The sequence below is a fragment of the Lepidochelys kempii genome, chromosome 4 (assembly GCF_965140285.1).
Source record: "Lepidochelys kempii isolate rLepKem1 chromosome 4, rLepKem1.hap1, whole genome shotgun sequence".
Taxonomy (NCBI): Eukaryota; Metazoa; Chordata; order Testudines; family Cheloniidae; genus Lepidochelys; species Lepidochelys kempii.
In genome coordinates, this window is record NC_136383.1 from 71,275,824 (window position 1) to 71,295,026 (window position 19,203).

Here is a 19,203-nt window from a genome sequence, read left to right on the forward strand (position 1 = left end):
TGTGCAGCCTTCTTTTCGCAACTTCTCCCTTCTTTTTGCAAACACACCTGCTGGGAATTTGACTGGTAAATGTCTTGGCAAACTCTATTCATGATAGAAAAGAAGTAAATTAAACAAACTCCTTTTCACCCTTGATGTTGCCTGATCTTTGGGAATTAATTGTGCCACTGTCCTATGTAGCTGTCCTATGTAGCTGGAAGAGTGTATGTGCTCCATCTGGTATTGTGCTCTGAAATGCATGCAAAATGGCAGTTGTATAATAGATGTGGGAGACATTTAGTATATACTGAGTATATTACTATTAGTTTTGTATCTATACAGGAGGGTAACACCATTTTTACTGCTACCATGGGAAAAATGCAAATTAAAACAGCTTAGTTTGATCCTTCTGATTGTGTCCTGGATTGCCAAGTATGTGCTACCAGTTGAAGGGTATGTCTACTATCCATTAAATGATGCATAAACACTCCTTTCTGTTCAAAGAAATGTAATTTCATGCAGTGCTGGTACTTGAAGTCTTGTCCAGTGAAGTAAAAAATGGTGCTGGGGTGGATGAGATTTGTCATGAGAATGATTTAATAGTTTTAAAACTTAGATTCAAAGTACTTATGGTCCAATGTGTATTTACAATCATTTCAAACTTTTAACATTGTCTGTGGGAACGTGTTTTTTAAAAGACGAAACATAAAATGGTGACCATGAGTAAATTGGTTCTGGACTTTGTGTCCTGCTTTCAAGATCCTACAGGAAAATCATCCCTTTTCCTGATCCAAAACTTAAATGTTAAGGTTTGGCTCTGTTCTGCTATAGGCCTTGTTCAATATTCAGTAAGTCTGTCTGGCATTGCGCTCATGCTAAGTCATGGGGCCTGAACCCACTCCTCTCTGGCCCCCAATGAGAATTCACGGATTTCATAGAACCACTTTACAACAGTGATGGGAAATCCCAGAACTGAAACACTGAAATTAAACCAAATAGCCTATATGAAAAAGCATCAAAGTTTTAGGACTGAGTAACTCTCTTCTCTCTGAAAGAGAAACAGATGTCTTTTTAGAAGTGTCCGCTTCATATCCTTAATGACTTTGAGTCAATCTCAGTCCATCAGTTGGTCATATTTATGTTGTACAAAAGCAATATAACATTCACCCAGCCCCATATTGCATATGCACACTTTCTGCACCACTCAAATTCTCTCATCAAGGTTAGTGTCAACCTGTGATCGACAGTCCCCTGCTTTCTCTATGTTTCATTCAGGCTGTGCTTGACTTCTTTTAACCTGGCCTTTTCCTTTTTTATGTTTCACACAAAGAACAGGACCTTTTAAGTTACTGCATATCAGTTAATATGAAAGGAGGCTCATTGCTTGGCATTCAGTCTGTAGATTCTGATGTCTGAAAGACTATCTAAGGGCATATTGTGTAGTAAATAATAATAGTATTGTGTAGTAAATAATAAATCTAAGGACTAATAAGTGTAGTAAAGCCAGTATAAGTACTGCTTACTTAAAAGGCAGAGGGTGAACAGAGGCATTCCCATTTTTGCACCCAAGTGAATGCTGCTCATGTTCTCTCTAGGAGATACAGCCACTATGGTATTCAGGGCACTAAACCACATTGTGTGAAAAGCATTCTGTAAATTGGTAGCAATTGGAAGCCTCTTATGATGCTGTATTGAATTGCCGTGACCCTGACAACAGAGTCGGGGCATCATCTTTGCTATTCAAGGGCAATACATCATTTGGACAGATTATTAAACTGAGCAGTAGTTCTGACATGATTTGCCATTCATTTCATGTACTGGAGATAACTTAAACACCTAATTTGAGAACTCTGTTTCAGTCATTTCCTGAATCCTAGACATGCACTTGCAGTTATTAAATGTCATTAAACTGGTATTATTCCATAGTACCACATAAAGTTATTTTTAGATGAAGGTTACACATTCCGAAGAGTACTGATATTTATTTTGAAATTGATGTTTTTGTGACCTTCAGTGCACAAAACTGAGATCCAACTTGCCTTAGGGACTGCCTCTCCCTTTCTGACTCACCACAACACTTGCCTTCATCAGGAACACGTAAGCATCCTCGGTGAGATCATGGCTCCTCGGAAGTCACTGGGAACTTTGCCATTGACTTCAGTGAAGCCAGGAATTCACTCTGTCTCAAGTGAAACTCGTCAGAGCTGAAAGCTGAGCATTGCTTTCAATGCCTAAAAGGGATATTAATTTAATATAGTTTTCTGTATTTTTAATTAATCAGAGGCAGGAATTGTCACTATGTTAGCACTGGAAGTTCTGTTTATCTCAGTGGCATCTTTTTTGACATAAATTAATGCAAATTTCCTCAAAGGGGAAAAAAAGTTCTCATGTTGTTTTTTAAACTAGATAAAGGAATTTAAGGTGTGACTACCCTGTCACTGAGCTGTCATTATATTTTTTAAACATAAGAGACACTGACTTTTTGTACATTATCAATTCTAAATTTACCAAGTGTGGATAAAGCATTTAAGAAAAGATTTTTCCAACTGGCTTAGGGGATTTAGGAGCATAAATCCCATGGGCTTTCTATGTATTATGTGCTTCTAAATCCCTTAGTCACTTTTGAAAAAAATCTATCCCTTCGTTTTGGTCTTGTCGGGAAAATTTGGTGCCACGAGTAGTGGCAGCAGCAATTTGCATAATGTGCGACAGCTGTTGGCTGTCAACCTGTGTTTTGGAGCAACCTGGATCTTCATGATGAGCAGTTACAGAAGATGCACTCTGTCTTGTAATGTCCCCAGTCAAACTGATCAGTTGTGCATTGTCACTCACACCCTCCATGAATAACATCACATGAGTTATCTTCACAGCTAATCAATTAGCAAAAATATTCCAGAAATCTGCTTTCCACGTTTGGATGGTGTGGCAAATACGCAGTGGGCATGGCCTCTCTGCACTCCTGATCACTTTTTAAAAGTGTCTGCACTATGCAGTGGAACTCTGCAGTCTCATCGTTCTGCCCCCGACTCTCAGTGCCTCAGCCCATTCTCCAAATAAGTTCCCCAACTCCAATTTAGAAGACTGTGCTGTTTTAAATTTCTGCATAGAATCCTGCATACTATTTAGTTCATAGCTGCAGTTCAGTCGCAGGGATTCACAGAACAGTGATTTCCGGTTTCTGTTCTCTTCTGATAGGGGCTGCTATCCGAGTGCACGAGCCATTTAAAACTCCCCTAAGCTTTGATGAATGTAAGGAGTGACAAAGAGAAACTACTCAACTAGGACCTGAGAGGACTGTGAATCATATCATGGCAGAGTACAGACAGGTGCCTGCAAAGAGGCAGAAAATCAAGCAGCCTCCTTTAGAGAAATATTTTGTGAAAATTACAGGTAGAAAACGTTGATGGTTTTCATGAAAGGGGTATGCATTTTTAAAATTAATCAAGATTTTGGTTTCCTTAATAACAAACCTTCTTGGAAAGAATTTGTTTTATAAAATAGCATTTTTGCAGATCAGCATGGTTTTAACTGGCACATCAAAATGTGCATAGTAAGAAAAATATGTATGTTTGCTTCCAGGCTCTGCCTCATCCACTCATTTCCAACCCCTATATCACCACCCAAACCAGGATAAAAGGAGAAGTTCTTATTTAATCTTCAGCATAAAAGAAAGGGTTTACAGTATAAAGGGAAAAAGAAAAGGAGTACTTGTGGCACCTTAGAGACTAACCAATTTATTTGAGCATGAGCTTTCGTGAGCTACAGCTCACTTCATCGGATGCATACCGTGGAAACTGCAGAAGACATTATATACACACAGAGACCATGAAACAATACCTCCTCCCACCCCACTGTCCTGCTGGTAATAGCTTATCTAAAGTGATCATCAAGTTGGGCCATTTCCAGCACAAATCCAGGTTCTCTCACTCCCTCACCCCCCTCCAAAAATCACACACACAAACTCACTCTCCTGGATTTGTGCTGGAAATGGCCCACCTTGATTATCACGCACATTGTAGGGAGAGTGGTCACTTTGGATAAGCTATTACCAGCAGGAGAGTGAGTTTGTGTGTGTGGTTTTTGGAGGGGGGTGAGAGAACCTGGATTTGTGAAGGAAATGGCCCACCTTGATTATCATACACATTGTGAAGAGAGTGGTCACTTTGGATGGGCTATTACCAGCAGGAGAGTGAGTTTGTGTGTGGAGGGGCGGAGGGTGAGAAAACCTGGATTTGTGCTGGAAATGGCCCAACTTGATGATCACTTTAGATAAGCTATTACCAGCAGGACAGTGGGGTGGGAGGAGGTATTGTTTCATGGTCTCTGTGTGTATATAATGTCTTCTGCAGGTTCCACAGTATGCATCCGATGAAGTGAGCTGTAGCTCACGAAAGCTCATGCTCAAATAAATTGGTTAGTCTCTAAGGTGCCACAAGTACTCCTTTTCTTTTTGTGAATACATACTAACACGGCTGTTACTCTGAAACCTGTCAGTATAAAGGGAAAAAATCCTTTAAATGTCCTTAATATTGAACAGTCTTCTACAGAACTCATTTGGGCTTGTTCCAACAACCAGGGTGTAAATATGTCTTTAACTTTTACAACATATTTAGACATTTTTAGCAACCTAAAGTTTGTCAACCAGATCTTTACGTATATTAACCATTCAAAGCCTTGAGTAGCACAATGCTTACTTAAATCACAGGCTTCCACCAGTGCTTCAGATCCCATGAATCAGCTTCCTCTACAAAGTGCAGGGTTTTTTATAAATATCTCTACCCAAGAGATTTGGTGGAAAGTGTAATTGTAATTCCTCCCACTGATTAAGAGAAATAGGGAAATACTTTAATTAAACATTCAAAACTCTAGATTGTAAAATTGAATATTCTAATATTTGATAAATACTAGTTCGTAGTTGAGTTGGCAGTTTTGACACTTTGTGCCAAAAATATTTTGTATTTACAATTCCCGCATTTTATGGAGGTGCCCAAGAAACAGGAACATTTATCAGTTACGGTGGAGGATATTGTTTTTTTCATAGCTAACAGACTAATATCCCTAGCTTCAGACAGTCATGGTGCAGAAGATTAGCAAGGGATGATGTCCCGTCATCCTCACTTTTAAGGCCTGCCACAGCTTAAACGTCTTGCCTCTAAGGCCTTCCACAATCCCACTTTGGCCTATGTTTCAGATTCTGCTTCATGGCATGTCCCTCCTCCCATGATTCGCTCTATCTATGTACTGAATGACCTCACAATCCAGTGTGCCAAGACCCTTCCGTCTCAGCAAAATTCTTCCTAGGTATTGTCTACACTATGAAAGAGGTATCTTGTTAACATGTGTTAGCTAACCATTGTTAAAATCCTAGTATAGACAAGGCAAGTTGTAGCTTTAACATGTTATCCAGTCAAGGAAAACCTGACCCTCACTAGGCCCGTGAGGAGCCAGTGCCTGATCTTCATGGCCTGGACACTTAGAGTATGTCCATATTGCAATGAAAAACCTGCCGCACCGAGTCTCAGGGCTCAGGTCAATTGACTCTGGCTTCAAGGGCTAAAATTGGAGTGTAGATATTTGGGCTTGGGCTGGAGCTCAAGCTTTGTGACTCTCTCCCTCCTTCCCCATGGGGTCTCAGAGCCCAAGCTCCAGCTCAAACATCTACACTGCAGTTTTTAGTACCACCGCCAAAGCCCTGTGAGCCTGAGTCAGCTGACCCGGGCCAGCCACAGCCATGCTGCAGGTCTTTTATTGCTTTGTAGATATACCCTTTAAGCACAAGGAGCTGGAGCCAACAGTCGCAAAAGTTCCTCTCCGTCAATACCTTCTTTTTCCCAAGTGCAGGAGCAGCAAGGAAAGCAGGGAGAGCCAGGGCCTGCCAGTCCCCTGACTCCTAGTATCCTCCCCTTCATTCCTCTACGATTGGGACCCTTTGTGGGATTTTGCTGCATGACTCTATTTAAGACCTCCTGCACTCTTCACTAGTGTTTGTGTCTCAGCATGCAGTGTGATGGTGTTCAGAATCTTGATGCACATTAAGGCATAAATACAAAGTTTGCAGTGTTTTCTGAATGACAACATTGTTTCCCACTACATCAAATTCTACCATGGAGGATGTTAAGGGCCAGATTTCTAAAGGGGCCTCAATCAGGCATTCACTTTTCTGTCTGCATTTTTGCCCAGAACTGCCAACTCAACTACGAACTAGTATTGGGTTATTTATCAAATATTAGAATATTCAATTTTACAATCTAGAGTTTTGAATGTTTAATTAAAGTATTTCCCTATTTCTTTTATCAGTGGGAGGAATTACAATTACACTTTCCACCAAATCTCTTGGGTAGAGATATTTATAAAAAACCCTTGAGTGCTTTTTTTTTTTTTTTTTAGCATACTCAGCTGTGTGTGTACAGGTAACAGAAACTGGGAGTGAACAAATGCGCTTTGCATGTAACCATTCTATCTTTTGTACATATGACTATCAGAATCTGCCCCTGTGTCTTAGAAGGCTGCTCAATAATTGCATATGTACAAATGAGGAAAACTTCTTGAAAATTTAGACTTGCCTTTTTCAGTAGTTTTAACTCAAAGTCCAATAACTTAGAAATGCATATTAGCCTGTTATTGGAAATGGGGGTCTCAGATGCACGCTTCCTTAATCAAGAAAAAACAACAACAAGCCACACACTGTCTGAGACTTCCTGCTTTCCTTGCCCTGTTATACAAAAGAATATTGTAGGATTTGCAAGCAGCATGGTGCTGATTCTCTGTAGAATATTCCCTGTCGTTCTGACAGCAGTTTGAACGGCTCCATTCAGTTTCTAACAATGGCAAAGGCCGCATAGAAGTACCACAAAGCAGGAGTATGAGCCCGATTTAAATGCTTTTATCATCAAACCCTTCTCTCCACCCCAAATAAAACAATGCTCTCTGACTGGAAGAGTAGATTGAGGCAAAGAAAGGATGAGATATGGCACTGGGACAGACACATACAACAATGCAGAGAACAGAGAAACAAATGCTGAAGAGTATTTCATTAGTAGAAAGAGGAGAGGGGAAACAGAGAGAACTGGGCAGATAGGAAGTGAGCTAAAGGAAACTTTAAAAATGAAAACTCTCTCCAGAACAGTATATGATAGATTGAATCTATCCCTTAAATGTAGAACAGGATAAGAAAATTCCCTCACCAGACAAAAATATGAAAGCCCTACTAATACCATAAGGCTTTAAAAGTGAAACATTGAAATAGTATTTATTTTACTGTTAACACTAGTTTCATAGCCTCTCTGTTTTAGTTGGTGACTATGCTTTGAGTATATAACATGAAGAGCGAAACATTAAGAAAACAGCTAAGAGTTTTCCAGTAGGACAGATACTCTTTATTTGAACTAAGTGAAATTAATCACATTAGAGGTGTCTGAATGAGGCCCTGGTGAGGTAACAGTCAAAACTGTATTTGAAATTGATCTTTAACTTCAGTTTTAAAACCTTGAAAATTTGAAATTAAAATGTTTCCCTGATCTTGCTAGTTTGTGTTTTTCTAGAACATGTGAAATGAAGGCAGAGTTTTGACAACCTGGTTGACTACTTCAGCTCAGTCTTACACTACTTGAGCCTTCAGCTCAGTCTTACACAGTCTGTGTGAGGGATTGAGCGCTGAGATTCTTTGAGCTAAATAATCAAAGTTGCAAGTCAGGTCATTTTGCCCAGGCAATAGTGTGCACGCAATTCTCTGCAAATGTGGAAAAGTTGTTTTCATTTCTAAGTTTGCAAGAATCTCACAGTTGGTTTTTGAAGATGGATATATATATCTGAACATATCAGCACACACATTTCGTCTTTAATGGGAGAGATGAGTGCTCAGCATCTTTGAAAAACAGGCTCTAATTCTGTATTGTAATTTCAAGGAAATTTGACATGCACTCCGTCTCCCATGCACTTAGCTTTAGCAGCATTTTTCATAAGTGGAAGTTATTTGTTTTTGTAAACTCCTTTTACAGTGGTTATTTCTGTGTGATTATTTAAGCTACCCTTTCCCATATGCTGCAGAATAATTTCCCTTTCTCCACAATTGCTACCTACTACCAGATGAAGCCAGACATATCAGTTACCAGGATTCTGACTGACTGACTAATGACTAGCATTTTGTTAAGAACTCCTGATCCCAGCTGGGGTGCCATAAATTCTATCTGCCTTAATACCTTCCTTCTTGTGGAGGAGAAGGGACCTGTAGAAATCAAGATTCTTCAGCATCATCTTATTCTCTCTAAATTCTTTTCAAAGGTGTTCTGCTAATTTAAATCACAGAAGGGCTAAAGGGATGAGTTCTGCCCATTTTCTTCTTTATTCCCTTCAAATTATTTGTCTAGATCTGAATCATCCTTCCATGTTAGATATGACTCCCTTTAGAGTCTATCAATGCTACTCCTGGAGCTGCCTGCAGGAACTGAGAGAGAGAGAGATTTCCTCCATCCTCTTAGAGAGCTTAATGTGCTGCTTAGCTTCTGCTTGCCTGGGGAGTCATCAATTGTGTTCAGAACCTAAATTCAGATTCCCTATATGGTCACACATTACAGTAACACTAGACAACTATTTCCCTTGAAGACATCTTAGAAACTAAAATAGTAATTGTATATAGCACTGTACAAACAATAACTAATTAACCCTCAGAATACTATTTGAAGGTAGCTAGATAGTTACTATCATCCCCATGTTACAGAGGGAGAAACAGAGGAATTAAGTGTCTAGTTTAGTGATACTCAGGCTGAGGCTCAGGAGCCACAAGTGACTCTTTAATGTCTCTCTTGAAACTCTTTGCAGCACATGATATTAAAACACTGTATGATTTAATTATTAACCAATCTAAGTTATTAACCAATCAGGATGCTTTTACAATGTTGTTAACCAGCTGTAGTTGATAAAATAATAATACTTGGTCAGTCATTTTGCTGTGAGAATTATATATATATATATATATATATATATATATATATATATATATATATGTTAGGGCTGTCAATCTCAGTTAACACATGTGATTAACTCAAAACAAATTAATGCGTTTTTTTTTTAGTGAGCATTAATCACACACCTCTGGAGATGGGGCTCAGCAGAAGCTGGGTGGGGAGGGAGGCACCCCTTTGTCTGCACCATCCCCTCCCCCACTGGACAGGGCCGGTCCGAGGGGTGGCAAAGGGAGCCATCACCCAGGTGCCCTGCACCGTTGCATGCCTCTGGGGCAGGAATGCCCCTCCTCCTGATGCTTTGCTCCACTGCTGCTCCTCCCTCCCTCCCATGGAGCCACGCCTGGCCAAGCTGCTTAGGACCAGGAGCCTGCCTCCTGTCTGCTGCACAGAGTGGGGGTTGGGGAGGTGGGCTGATGTTGGGATGTCCCTTTTCTGCCACCCATGTATGCGGTCACCGCTGAGCAGGGGGTCAAGGAACAGAGGGATCCAGTCTGCTGCTGGCTCAGAAGTGAGTGCTGCTGACAGCAGCTGCTGCCTGAGTGCTCTGCTTAAAGAGATAGCACTCCCCCAACACACACACCCACAAGCACTGGAACTGTGTGTGTCTGAGCTTTAGAAAACTATCACCCTGAATTCTGATAGAGGTTCAAACAGGAGATTCCTTTGAATGAACTTGATCTTGCTTGCTTTGTTGGCAGGAGAGGAACAAACTAAACTTTATCCTCCCAAGATTTCTTTTTCATTCCAGTCCTTATACCCCAAACTATTCTAATAAAAAACGTAATCTCAATTTCTTTACAGAATTTTTCAAATACTGGAGCAGAGGAAGGAATAGATCACTTCCCGGATACAGTCTCTTCAGCCTCTCTGCCACATACAAAGCCCCATTGATGATACATAAGCAATGTGCTTATAGCCATATCTCTAGTTTCTGACTGAACCAAGACAGAGTCAAATCTCAACATCCTCATCCTCACAAGTCCTATTCTGCAGCCTGCTGTATAATGTGAAATGTTGCTGCTTGGTTTTGCAGATTCGAAATGTGGCAGCCAATCTCTGTGTGGACAGTAAACATGGGGCCACAGGGGCAGAGCTGAGGCTAGATGTTTGTGTGAAGGATGGCTCAGAACGGACGTGGTCACATGAACAGGTATTTTAATGACATAAAAATGCAGCGTAAAATTGTTGCTTCTCTTCCCCAGATTCTAAAGACTTTTCTGAGGTTTTCTCCTCCTCCTAAGTCTAAACACGGTGTGGAATTTTTAAAAATCTGTTGTTGGCCTTAATAGCTTTTACAGAGCAAACCTTAATATTACCTTAGGTTCTCCGCTAGTCATCTTTTTTGCTGTTTTCCCCTAGCTTCATTTATGGAAAGAGGAGTTATGCCCAGAAGTTCTTTAGGCTTCCGATTTTTGCTTAGTTACACAAAAATGTTGACTTGATTCATTTAGCTCTCAGCATTTCTGAAAGTAGACATGTTTGTCATGAAACATCCACATCTGTATTATAAAAGAGCAGAGGAGCCTACCAGACATGTCTCCTTGTCCCTTCAGCTGAATAACCCTAACGACTGGAAATAAGATCAAAAGATTTCAAATATGGTGGATTCCAAGTGGGTCAGGTCAGTGGCCAAGAAAATGATCTGAGCAGCTGTGCTTTAAATGAATTTTGGGTAGAAGGAAGAAATATGTATTTCCAATAGTAACCATATGGATTCAATCAAGAAAAGAAATAATTAATTAATTATCAATCATGTTTATTAGGACAGTGCCTAAGAGCCAATCAATAATTGCGCTAGGCACTGTACTAGTAGATAGTCTCTTGCCTGAAGAGTTTACAGTCTCAATACACAAGGAGGGTGAACCATGTGATGGCAACAAACATTGTGTTAGTTCCCAATATTTGCGGGGGGGGGGGGTTTAGGGGGTTTACTTAGGAGGGGATAAGCTAAATGGAAAGGGAAGGCAAGAGGGTGAGGAGGACAGGTCAGGGGAGAAAGAGGTAAAGGGCAGGTGAAGAGGAATAAGGATGAGGTAAAGAGATGGAGGGAGGCAGAGGGTTGGAGCAAACAGCCAATCTGCACAGGGCAGAGAGAGAGTGCAGTCAAAACTGTAGGAAGTTCTCTGAACACTGAAAGATCCCTGGTTTGGCTGCTTCCACTACTACCATTATTGGTTGGCCAGCTGCTCTGTGCTATTTTTCTCCAAGGCCATATGCTGAGGAGGAGCGTAGGGGAAGGAAAAAGGGGAGGCACCACTTGGGTCATAGTCCCTGCACAGTCCTGAATCCAGGGAGATTCTGTGGGTGGGTGGGCCGGCCTGGCCAGAGCCCCATTTTGTCCTCTCCCATCCCAGTGCAACTATCCTTTGGCTGCTTCTGCTCCTACTGTTTGGAAACAAAGGAAAGAAGGGTGCTGGGATGGTACTTAAATGAGTTGGGGTAAAGGGACAGCTTTTTGAGAATGGGGGGCAAACAAGGAAGAGAGAGAGAAGGTTGAGAGCAGTGGAGACATGAGAGTGAGGCCAGGAGGTTAAGGATTGATTTAATCAGTCTATAAGTATTTATATGGAGAACAGAAATTTGATAAGGCTCTTCCATCTAGCGGACAAAGGTATTAAAAAAAAAATCCAATGGCTGGAAGTTGAAGTAGATAAATTTTGACCAGAAATAGGGTGCACATTTTTAACAATGAGGGGATTAACCATTGGAACAATTTACCAAGGTTTGTGGTGGATTCTCCATTATTGTATTCTTTTTTAAATTAAGATTGGATATTTTTCTAAAACAGATGCTCTAATTCAAATAGGAATAGGAATAGGAATGCAGGGAAGTCCTATGGCCTGTGTTATATAGGAGATCAGACCAGATGATCACAATGGTCTGTTCTGGCTTTATAATCTATGAGTCAAAGGAGGTCAGGCAAGGATGCTAGAGGGGGTGCAGGAGAAGACACAAGAAACTTGGTGACAGGGGAGAGAGTTTGTTGGAGGAAAGAATCAGAGGTGCCAACTTTGTGATTTCTCCAGAGGTGTTGGACCCCAGCCCCGCCTCTTCCTGCCTCCGCTCCTCTCCCTCCCCCCCGCCAGTGCCTCCTGCATGCCACTGAACAGATGATCACAGGCAGGCGGGAGGTGCTGGGGGGGAGGGAGAGGAACTGAGCAGTGGGGCCTGCCAATGGGAGGGCGGAGGGGGAGGAGCTGATCCACGGGGCTGCCGGTGGGTGCTGAGCACCTACAGTTTTTTTTCCATGGGTGCTGCAGCCCCAGAGCACCCATGGAGTCGGTGCTTATGGAAAGAATAGTGGAGAAAGAGAATGGAACTGATCTTTTAAGAAGACAGCTAGGCCTAGAGGTACTTAGCCCTGGTCTACAGTAGGAGTTGAGGTCGAATTTAGCAGCGTTAAATTGATTTAACCTTGCATCCGTCCACATGATGAAGCCCTTTTTTTCTACTTAAAGGGCTCTTAAATCGATTTCCTTACTCCACCCCCGACAGGGGGATTAGTGCTGAAATCGGCCTTGCTGGGTCGAATTTGGGGTACTGTGCACACAATTAGACTGTATTGGCCTCCGTGAGCTATCCCAGAGTGCTTCATTGTGACCGCCCTGGACAGCATTCTCAACTCAGATGCACTGGCCAGGTAGACAGAAAAAGGCCCGCGAACTTTTGAATTTCAATTTCCTGTTTGGCCAGCGTGGCAAGCTGCAAGTGACCATGCAGAGCTCATCAGCAGAGGTGACCATGATGGAGTCCCAGAATCGCAAAAGAGCTCCAGCATGGACCGAACGGGAGGTACGGGATCTGATCGCTGTATGGAGAGAGGAATCCGTGCTATCAGAACTATGTTCCAGTTTTCGAAATGCCAAAACCTTTGTCAAAATCTCCCAGGGCATGAAGGACAGAGGCCATAACAGGGACCCGAAGCAGTGCTGTGTGAAACTTAAGGAGCTGAGGCAAGCCTACCAGAAAACCAGAGAGGCGAACGGCCGCTCCGGGTCAGAGCCCAAAACATGCCGCTTCTATGATGAGCTGCATGCCATTTTAGGAGGTTCAGCCACCACTACTCCAGCCGTGTTGTTTGACTCCTTCAATGGAGATGGAGACAACATGGAAGCAGGTTTTGGGGACAAGGAAGATGATGATGAGGAGGAGGTTGTAGATAGCTCACAGCAAGCAAGTGGAGAAACTGGTTTTCCCGACAGCCAGGAACTGTTTCTCACCCTGGACCTAGAGCCAGTACCCCCCGAACCCACCCAAGACTGCCTCCTGGACCCGGCAGGCGGAGAAGGGACCTCTGGTGAGTGTACCTTTTAAAATACTATACATGGTTTAAAAGCAAGCATGTTTAATGATTAATTTGCCCTGGCATTCATGGCTCTCCTGGATGTACTTCCAAAGCCTTTGCAAAAGGTTTCTCGGGAGGGTAGCCTTATTCCATCCACCATGGTAGGACACTTTACCACCCCAGGCCAGTAGCACGTACTCGGGAATCATTGTAGAACAAAGCATTGTAGTGTATGTTTGCTGGCATTCAAACAACATCCGTTCTTTATCTCTCTGTGTTATCCTCAGGAGAGTGATATCATTCATGGTCACCTGGTTGAAATAGGGTGCTTTTTTTAAGGGGACATTCAGAGGTGCCCATTCCTGCTAGGCTGTTTGCCTGTGGCTGAACAGAAATGTTCCCCACTGTTAGCCACGGGGAGGGGGGAGGGCCTAGCCACGTGCTGGGGGGTGGCAAAATGCGACCTTGTAACGAAAGCACATGTGCTATGTATGTAATGTTAACAGCAAGGTTTACCGTGAAAGAGTGTACCCATTGTTCTGTAAAATGTGTCTTTTTAAACACTGTCCCTTTTTTTCTCCACCAGCTGCATGTGTTTCAAGGATCACAGGATCTTCTCCTTCTCAGAGGCTAGCGAAGATTAGAAGGCGAAAAAACCGCACTCGCGATGAAATTTTCTCTGAGCTCATGCTGTGCTCCCACACTGACAGAGCACAGACGAATGCATGGAGGCAGACAATTTCAGAGTGCAGGAAAGCACTAAATGACCAGGAGGAGAGGTGGTGGGCTGAAGAGAGTAAGTGGCGGGCTGAAGAGAGGGCTGAAGCTGAAAGGTGGCAGCAGCGTGATGAGAGGAGGCAGAATTCAATGCTGAGGCTGCTGGAGGATCAAACTAATATGCTCCAGCATATGGTTGAGCTGCAGGAAGGGCAGCAGGAGCACAGACCACCGCTACAGCCCCTATGTAACCAACTGCCCTCCTCCCCAAGTTCCATAGCCTCCTCACCCAGACGCCCAAGAACGTGAGGGGGGGGCCTCCAGCCATTCACCCCAGAGGATTGCCCAAGCAACAGAAGGCTGGCATTCAATAAGTTTTAAAATTTTAAACTTTGAAAGTGCTGTGTGGCCTTGTCCTTTCCTCCTCCACCACCCCTCCCGGTGCTTCTCTCCTCCACCACCACCCCTGGGCTACCTTGGTAGTTACCTCCCTATTTGTGTGATGAATGAATAAAGAATGCATGAATGTGAAGCAACAATGACTTTATTGCCTCTGCAAGCAGTGATCGAAGGGAGGAGGAGAGGGTGGTTAGCTTACAGGGAAGTACAGTGAACCAAGGGCAGGGGGGTTCATCAAGGAGAAACAAACAGAACTTTCACACTGTAGCCTGTCCAGTCATGAAACTGGTTTTCAAAGCTTCTCTGATGCGCACCGTGCCCTCCTGTGCTCTTCTAACCGCCCTGGTGTCTGGCTGCGCGTAACCAGCAGCCAGGCGATTTGCCTCAACCTCCCAACCCACCATAAACATCTCCCCCTTACTCTCACAGATATCGTGGAGCGCACAGCAAGCAGTAATAACAGTGGGAATATTGGTTTTGCTGAGGTCTAAGCGAGTCAGTAAACTGCACCAGCGTGCCTTTAAACATCCAAATGCACATTCTACCACCATTCTGCACTTGCTCAGCCTGTAGTTGAACAGCTCCTGACTACTGTCCGGGCTGCCTGTGTACGGCTTCATGAGCCATGGCATTAAGGGGTAGGCTGGGTCCCCAAGGATACATAAAGGCATTTCAACGTCCCCAACAGTTATTTTCTGGTCTGGGAATAAAGTCCCTTCCTGCAGCTTTTGAAACAGACCAGAGTTCCTGAAGATGCGAGCGTCATGTACCTTTCCCGGCCATCCCACGTTGATATTGGTGAAACGTCCCTTGTGATCCACCAGTGCTTGCAGCACTATTGAAAAGTACCCCTTGCGGTTTATGTACTTGCCGGCTTGGTGCTCTGGTGCCAAGATAGGGATATGGGTTCCGTCTATTGCCCCACCACAGTTAGGGAATCCCATTGCAGCAAAGCCATCCACTATGACCTGCACATTTCCCAGGGTCACTACCCTTGATATCTGCAGATCTTTGATTGCGTGGGCTACTTGCATCACAGCAGCCCCCACAGTAGATTTGCCCACTCCAAATTGATTCCCAACTGACCGGTAGCTGTCTGGCGTTGCAAGCTTCCACAGGGCTATTGCCACTCGCTTCTCAACTGTGAGAGGTGCTCTCATCTTGGTATTCTTGCGCCTCCGGGCAGAGCAAAGCAAGTCAGAAAGTTCCATGAAGTGACCTTACACATGCGAAAGTTTCGCAGCCACTAGGAATCGTCCCAGTCCTGCAACACTATGCAGTCCCACCAGTCTGTGCTTGTTTCCCGAGCCCAGAATCGGCGTTCCACAGCATGAACCTGCCCTATTAGCACCATGATGCCCACATTGCCAGTGCCCGTGCTTTGAGAGAAGTCTGTGTCCATGTCCTCATCACTCTCGTCACTGCGCTGATGTCGCCTACTTGCCCGGTTTCGGTTTACCAGGTTCTGGTGCTGCATATACTGCTGGATAATGCATGTGGTGTTTAATGTGTTCCTAATTGCCAAAGTGATCTGAGCAGGTTCCATGCTTGCCGTGATATGGCGTCTGCACAGAAAAAAGGCGCGGAACGATTGTCTGCTGGTGCCCTGACGGAGGGAGGGGGCGACTGACGACATGGTTTACAGGGTTGGCTTACAGGGAATTAAAATCAACAAAGGGGGTGGCTTTGTGAGAAACTGGGCCCCCTCAAGGACAGAACTCAAAACTGGGTTTAGCAGGCCGTTGATTTCATGGAGGGAAGGAGGAGAAAATGAATACAAAACAAATCTGGTCTATTTCTTGTTTTGAGCCATTTCCTCTATCTTTATACATCTTGCTGGCAGCAGACTGTGCAGTACAACCGCTAGCCATCATCATCTCCTGGGTGCTCGGCAGAAGACAGTGCAGTATGACTGCTGGCCGTCGTCTTCTTCTAGCTGCTGATTAAAAGACAGTGTACTGTTGGTAGGACTCAATCGCCATGAGACGAAACTTAAAAGGGAAATGACCTGGCTGAGTCACTCCCATGTTTGCTCAGGCGCCGCTGACCTCATCGAGGTCGGTTAAAAGAGCACCCAGGACTATGTCGACGACGGCTACCTGTCATACTGCACTGTCTGCTGCCAAAAGGTAATAAACTGCTGCTGTGTAGCAATGCAGTACTGCGTCTGCCAGCACCCAGGAGACATACGGTGATGGTTAGCTGAGTGGGCTCCATGCTTGCCATGGTATGGCATCTGCACAGGTAACTCAAGAAAAAAGGCGCAAAACGATTGTCTGCCCTTGCTTTCACAGAAGGAGGGAGGGAAGGGGGGGCCTGACGATATGTATCCAGAACCACCCGCAACAATGTTTTAGCCCCATCGGGGATTGGGATTTCTACCCAGAATTCAAATGGGCGGCAGAGACTGCGGGAACTGTGGGATAGCCACCCACAGTGCAACGCTCCGGAAGTCGACGGTTGCCTCAGTACTGTGGACACACTCCGCCGACTACATACACTTAGAGCATTTGTGTGGGGACACACACAATTGACTGTATAAAAACGCTTTCTACAAAACTGACTTCTATAAATTCGACCTAATTTCATAGTGTAGACATACCAAGGCACCTAACTCCCATTGAAATTAAATTCCTGTGTGGAAAGGGAGGGAAGGGGATAGGAAGGTGGGAGAATTTTTGGAAGAGTCAATGGTTGGAAATAAATGACTGCAGGATTTTCTCAATATTACAGTGACTATAAGTAGATTTAATTTTAAAAAATACTATGAGTCTAATTCTGTTCTCCCCAACATTAATGATCAGTAGTAATTCCATCAAAGTAAATGAAGTTAAACCAATGTAAAACCAGTATAAGAATAGAATCAGAACAATGGTGTCTCTTTAAACTGACTGATCTATGCTTCACAGACAATCTGAATTATTCCTGTGTGGGTGATACATAATCATATATGCATTCATACAACAGAATATTACGTGGAACAATGCAAGAGATTATGTCCTTGAAAATAACAGTATGGTTTCATTGGGAAAGGACTGTTGAAGCCCTAACTTTAGCAGACAGATAAGTGTAATTGATTAACTGCTTCAGAAAAAACTGGTAAGTTCTAGTGCAGATATTTAATGTGCATAAATTCAAATAAAGTATATAGTACTAATGTTTGTATTTAATAATTTAGGGGTCAGTCCTACAAGTGGCAGACTGCTACTTTGGGTGGTGCTGAGCACCTTCAACTCTCTTGGACTCCTGGGTGTTGAAGGCACCTCATAGAATCAAGCTCTGAGTTGTTTATATTTGTATTCATTCCACTCTGCTTTTCAATAGATTGGCTGAAATTTGAAATATGTAGTTCAAACATTTATCAGCAGAGGGCAGCTCTAGACAAGCAGAGCACCATACAGGGTGAAGGAAGATAGAAAGGTTAATACATTTTTAACTCTAGGAGATTTTCAATCCTCCAAACCAATAAAGATGGAGCTTTTCAGAGATTAAACTTGGCCAACAGAAGAGGGGAAAGGTTGATCACTTTTAAAATTCAGGTGAAAAGTAAATATGATTCTAAGGTTAAAATGATACAGTCTATATTTTATTTTGCAATAACGAATTGGAGGTTTCTTTTCAAGATGAGATTACACTGTGACCGAAAGTTATTCTTTCAATTGTGGGGAACGGAGTTGTGATTAATTTATCCACCTTTCAGCATAAAGTCTTAAATAAAATAAATGTTTCAAAGTATAAATACTATGAGGATTATCATCTCTAAAAGAAAATTAAAGCAACATAAATGCAGACTAATTTTCATCTGAAGAGGAACTTATTTTTCATCTTCAGGTAGTGTCCCTATGGGTGCTCCATTTCAGGTGCATGCAAGCCCCACACACCTTTGACCAGAGATTTTCATTAGCAATATCCATTCAGCCTATGCATGTATCCTAGAAATCCTCATGTCACACACCGAGGCTATATAGCCCTGCACAGGCAAATTGCCCTCAGTTCCTTCTCAGCTGTCTCTGCCTGTGATGTGCCTTAGTGTGACTGCAGCAAGTGCATGTCAGCTACTTTGCCTCTGGTAATTTTAGTTAGTTTCATTTATTTTAGATTAGATTCATTTAGTTCTAGTTAGTTAATTAGTTAGTTAATTACTTTTATTTGGAGGACTTCATGGGAGCCCTTCCTTCCAGAGAGGGGCATGCCCAGTTCACTGTGTTTTAAACGCTACCTCACCTAACATGAGGCCATCCCATTCAGCGATGGACACTTCAAGTGTGCTCACTATTTAGGAGAGGCCCATGTTCTGCTGAAATATAACTTCTGTTTAGCCCTCAAATCCAGGACAAGAAAGAAACAGGAAATCAAGCTGTGACTGTTAATGATGGTTCAACCTGGTGCGGAGCCAGGTCAGTAGAACCCCTTGTACATCAGTCTCCGGGAGTATCTAGTGTGCAGCTGACCTCGGCCCAGCACTCCCCTAGAGAGGGGAAGGCTTCAGAGACCTCCTCTAAATATGCAAAGAAGAGAAGCTCTAACTCACCTTTTAATGAGTCCTTGAAAAGACTTTGCTCTCCAAGCAAATCAATGGGCTCGCAAGCCTCCACCTTGAGGCATAGTACAACAGAGGCTAAGGGTTCCTCCAGTACTGGTGGGTTAGGGAGACCCTGTAGCTCTAACAGCAAACCTGGTTCCAAGAAGGCACTAGTCCCATCTGGAAGAGATAGGCAGAGAAAGCATAGAAGAGCCGTACTCTCGGACATAATCACTCTTCCTGTATCTCCTGTAACAGGCTCTTCAGTTCCACATGTGACCAAGCTCCGGTCTACATCAGTAGCTACCTCAGAGCACTCAAAAACTTCAGTACCATCT

At 43.3% G+C, this 19,203-nt stretch overlaps 1 protein-coding gene across 4 annotated transcripts in view; it reads left to right on the top strand.

Annotated features, from left to right (window-relative positions):
- Positions 1 to 19,203, top strand: part of GALNTL6 (polypeptide N-acetylgalactosaminyltransferase like 6) — a 935,360-nt gene that overhangs the window by 898,676 nt on the left and 17,481 nt on the right. For 3 of the 4 annotated variants that reach the window (XR_012158633.2, XR_013635712.1, XR_013635713.1), the window contains 3 exons: positions 9,976 to 10,092; positions 12,401 to 13,239; positions 13,814 to 14,462. Coding sequence is in view for 1 of the 4 variants with exons in the window: in XM_073341635.2 (XP_073197736.1) it covers positions 9,976 to 10,092 (117 nt within the window). In the remaining 3 variants the exon portion in view is untranslated. Of the gene's footprint in view, positions 1 to 9,975; positions 10,093 to 12,400; positions 13,240 to 13,813; positions 14,463 to 19,203 lie in introns of those variants that run through there. The other variant, XM_073341635.2, reaches the window with a different exon arrangement.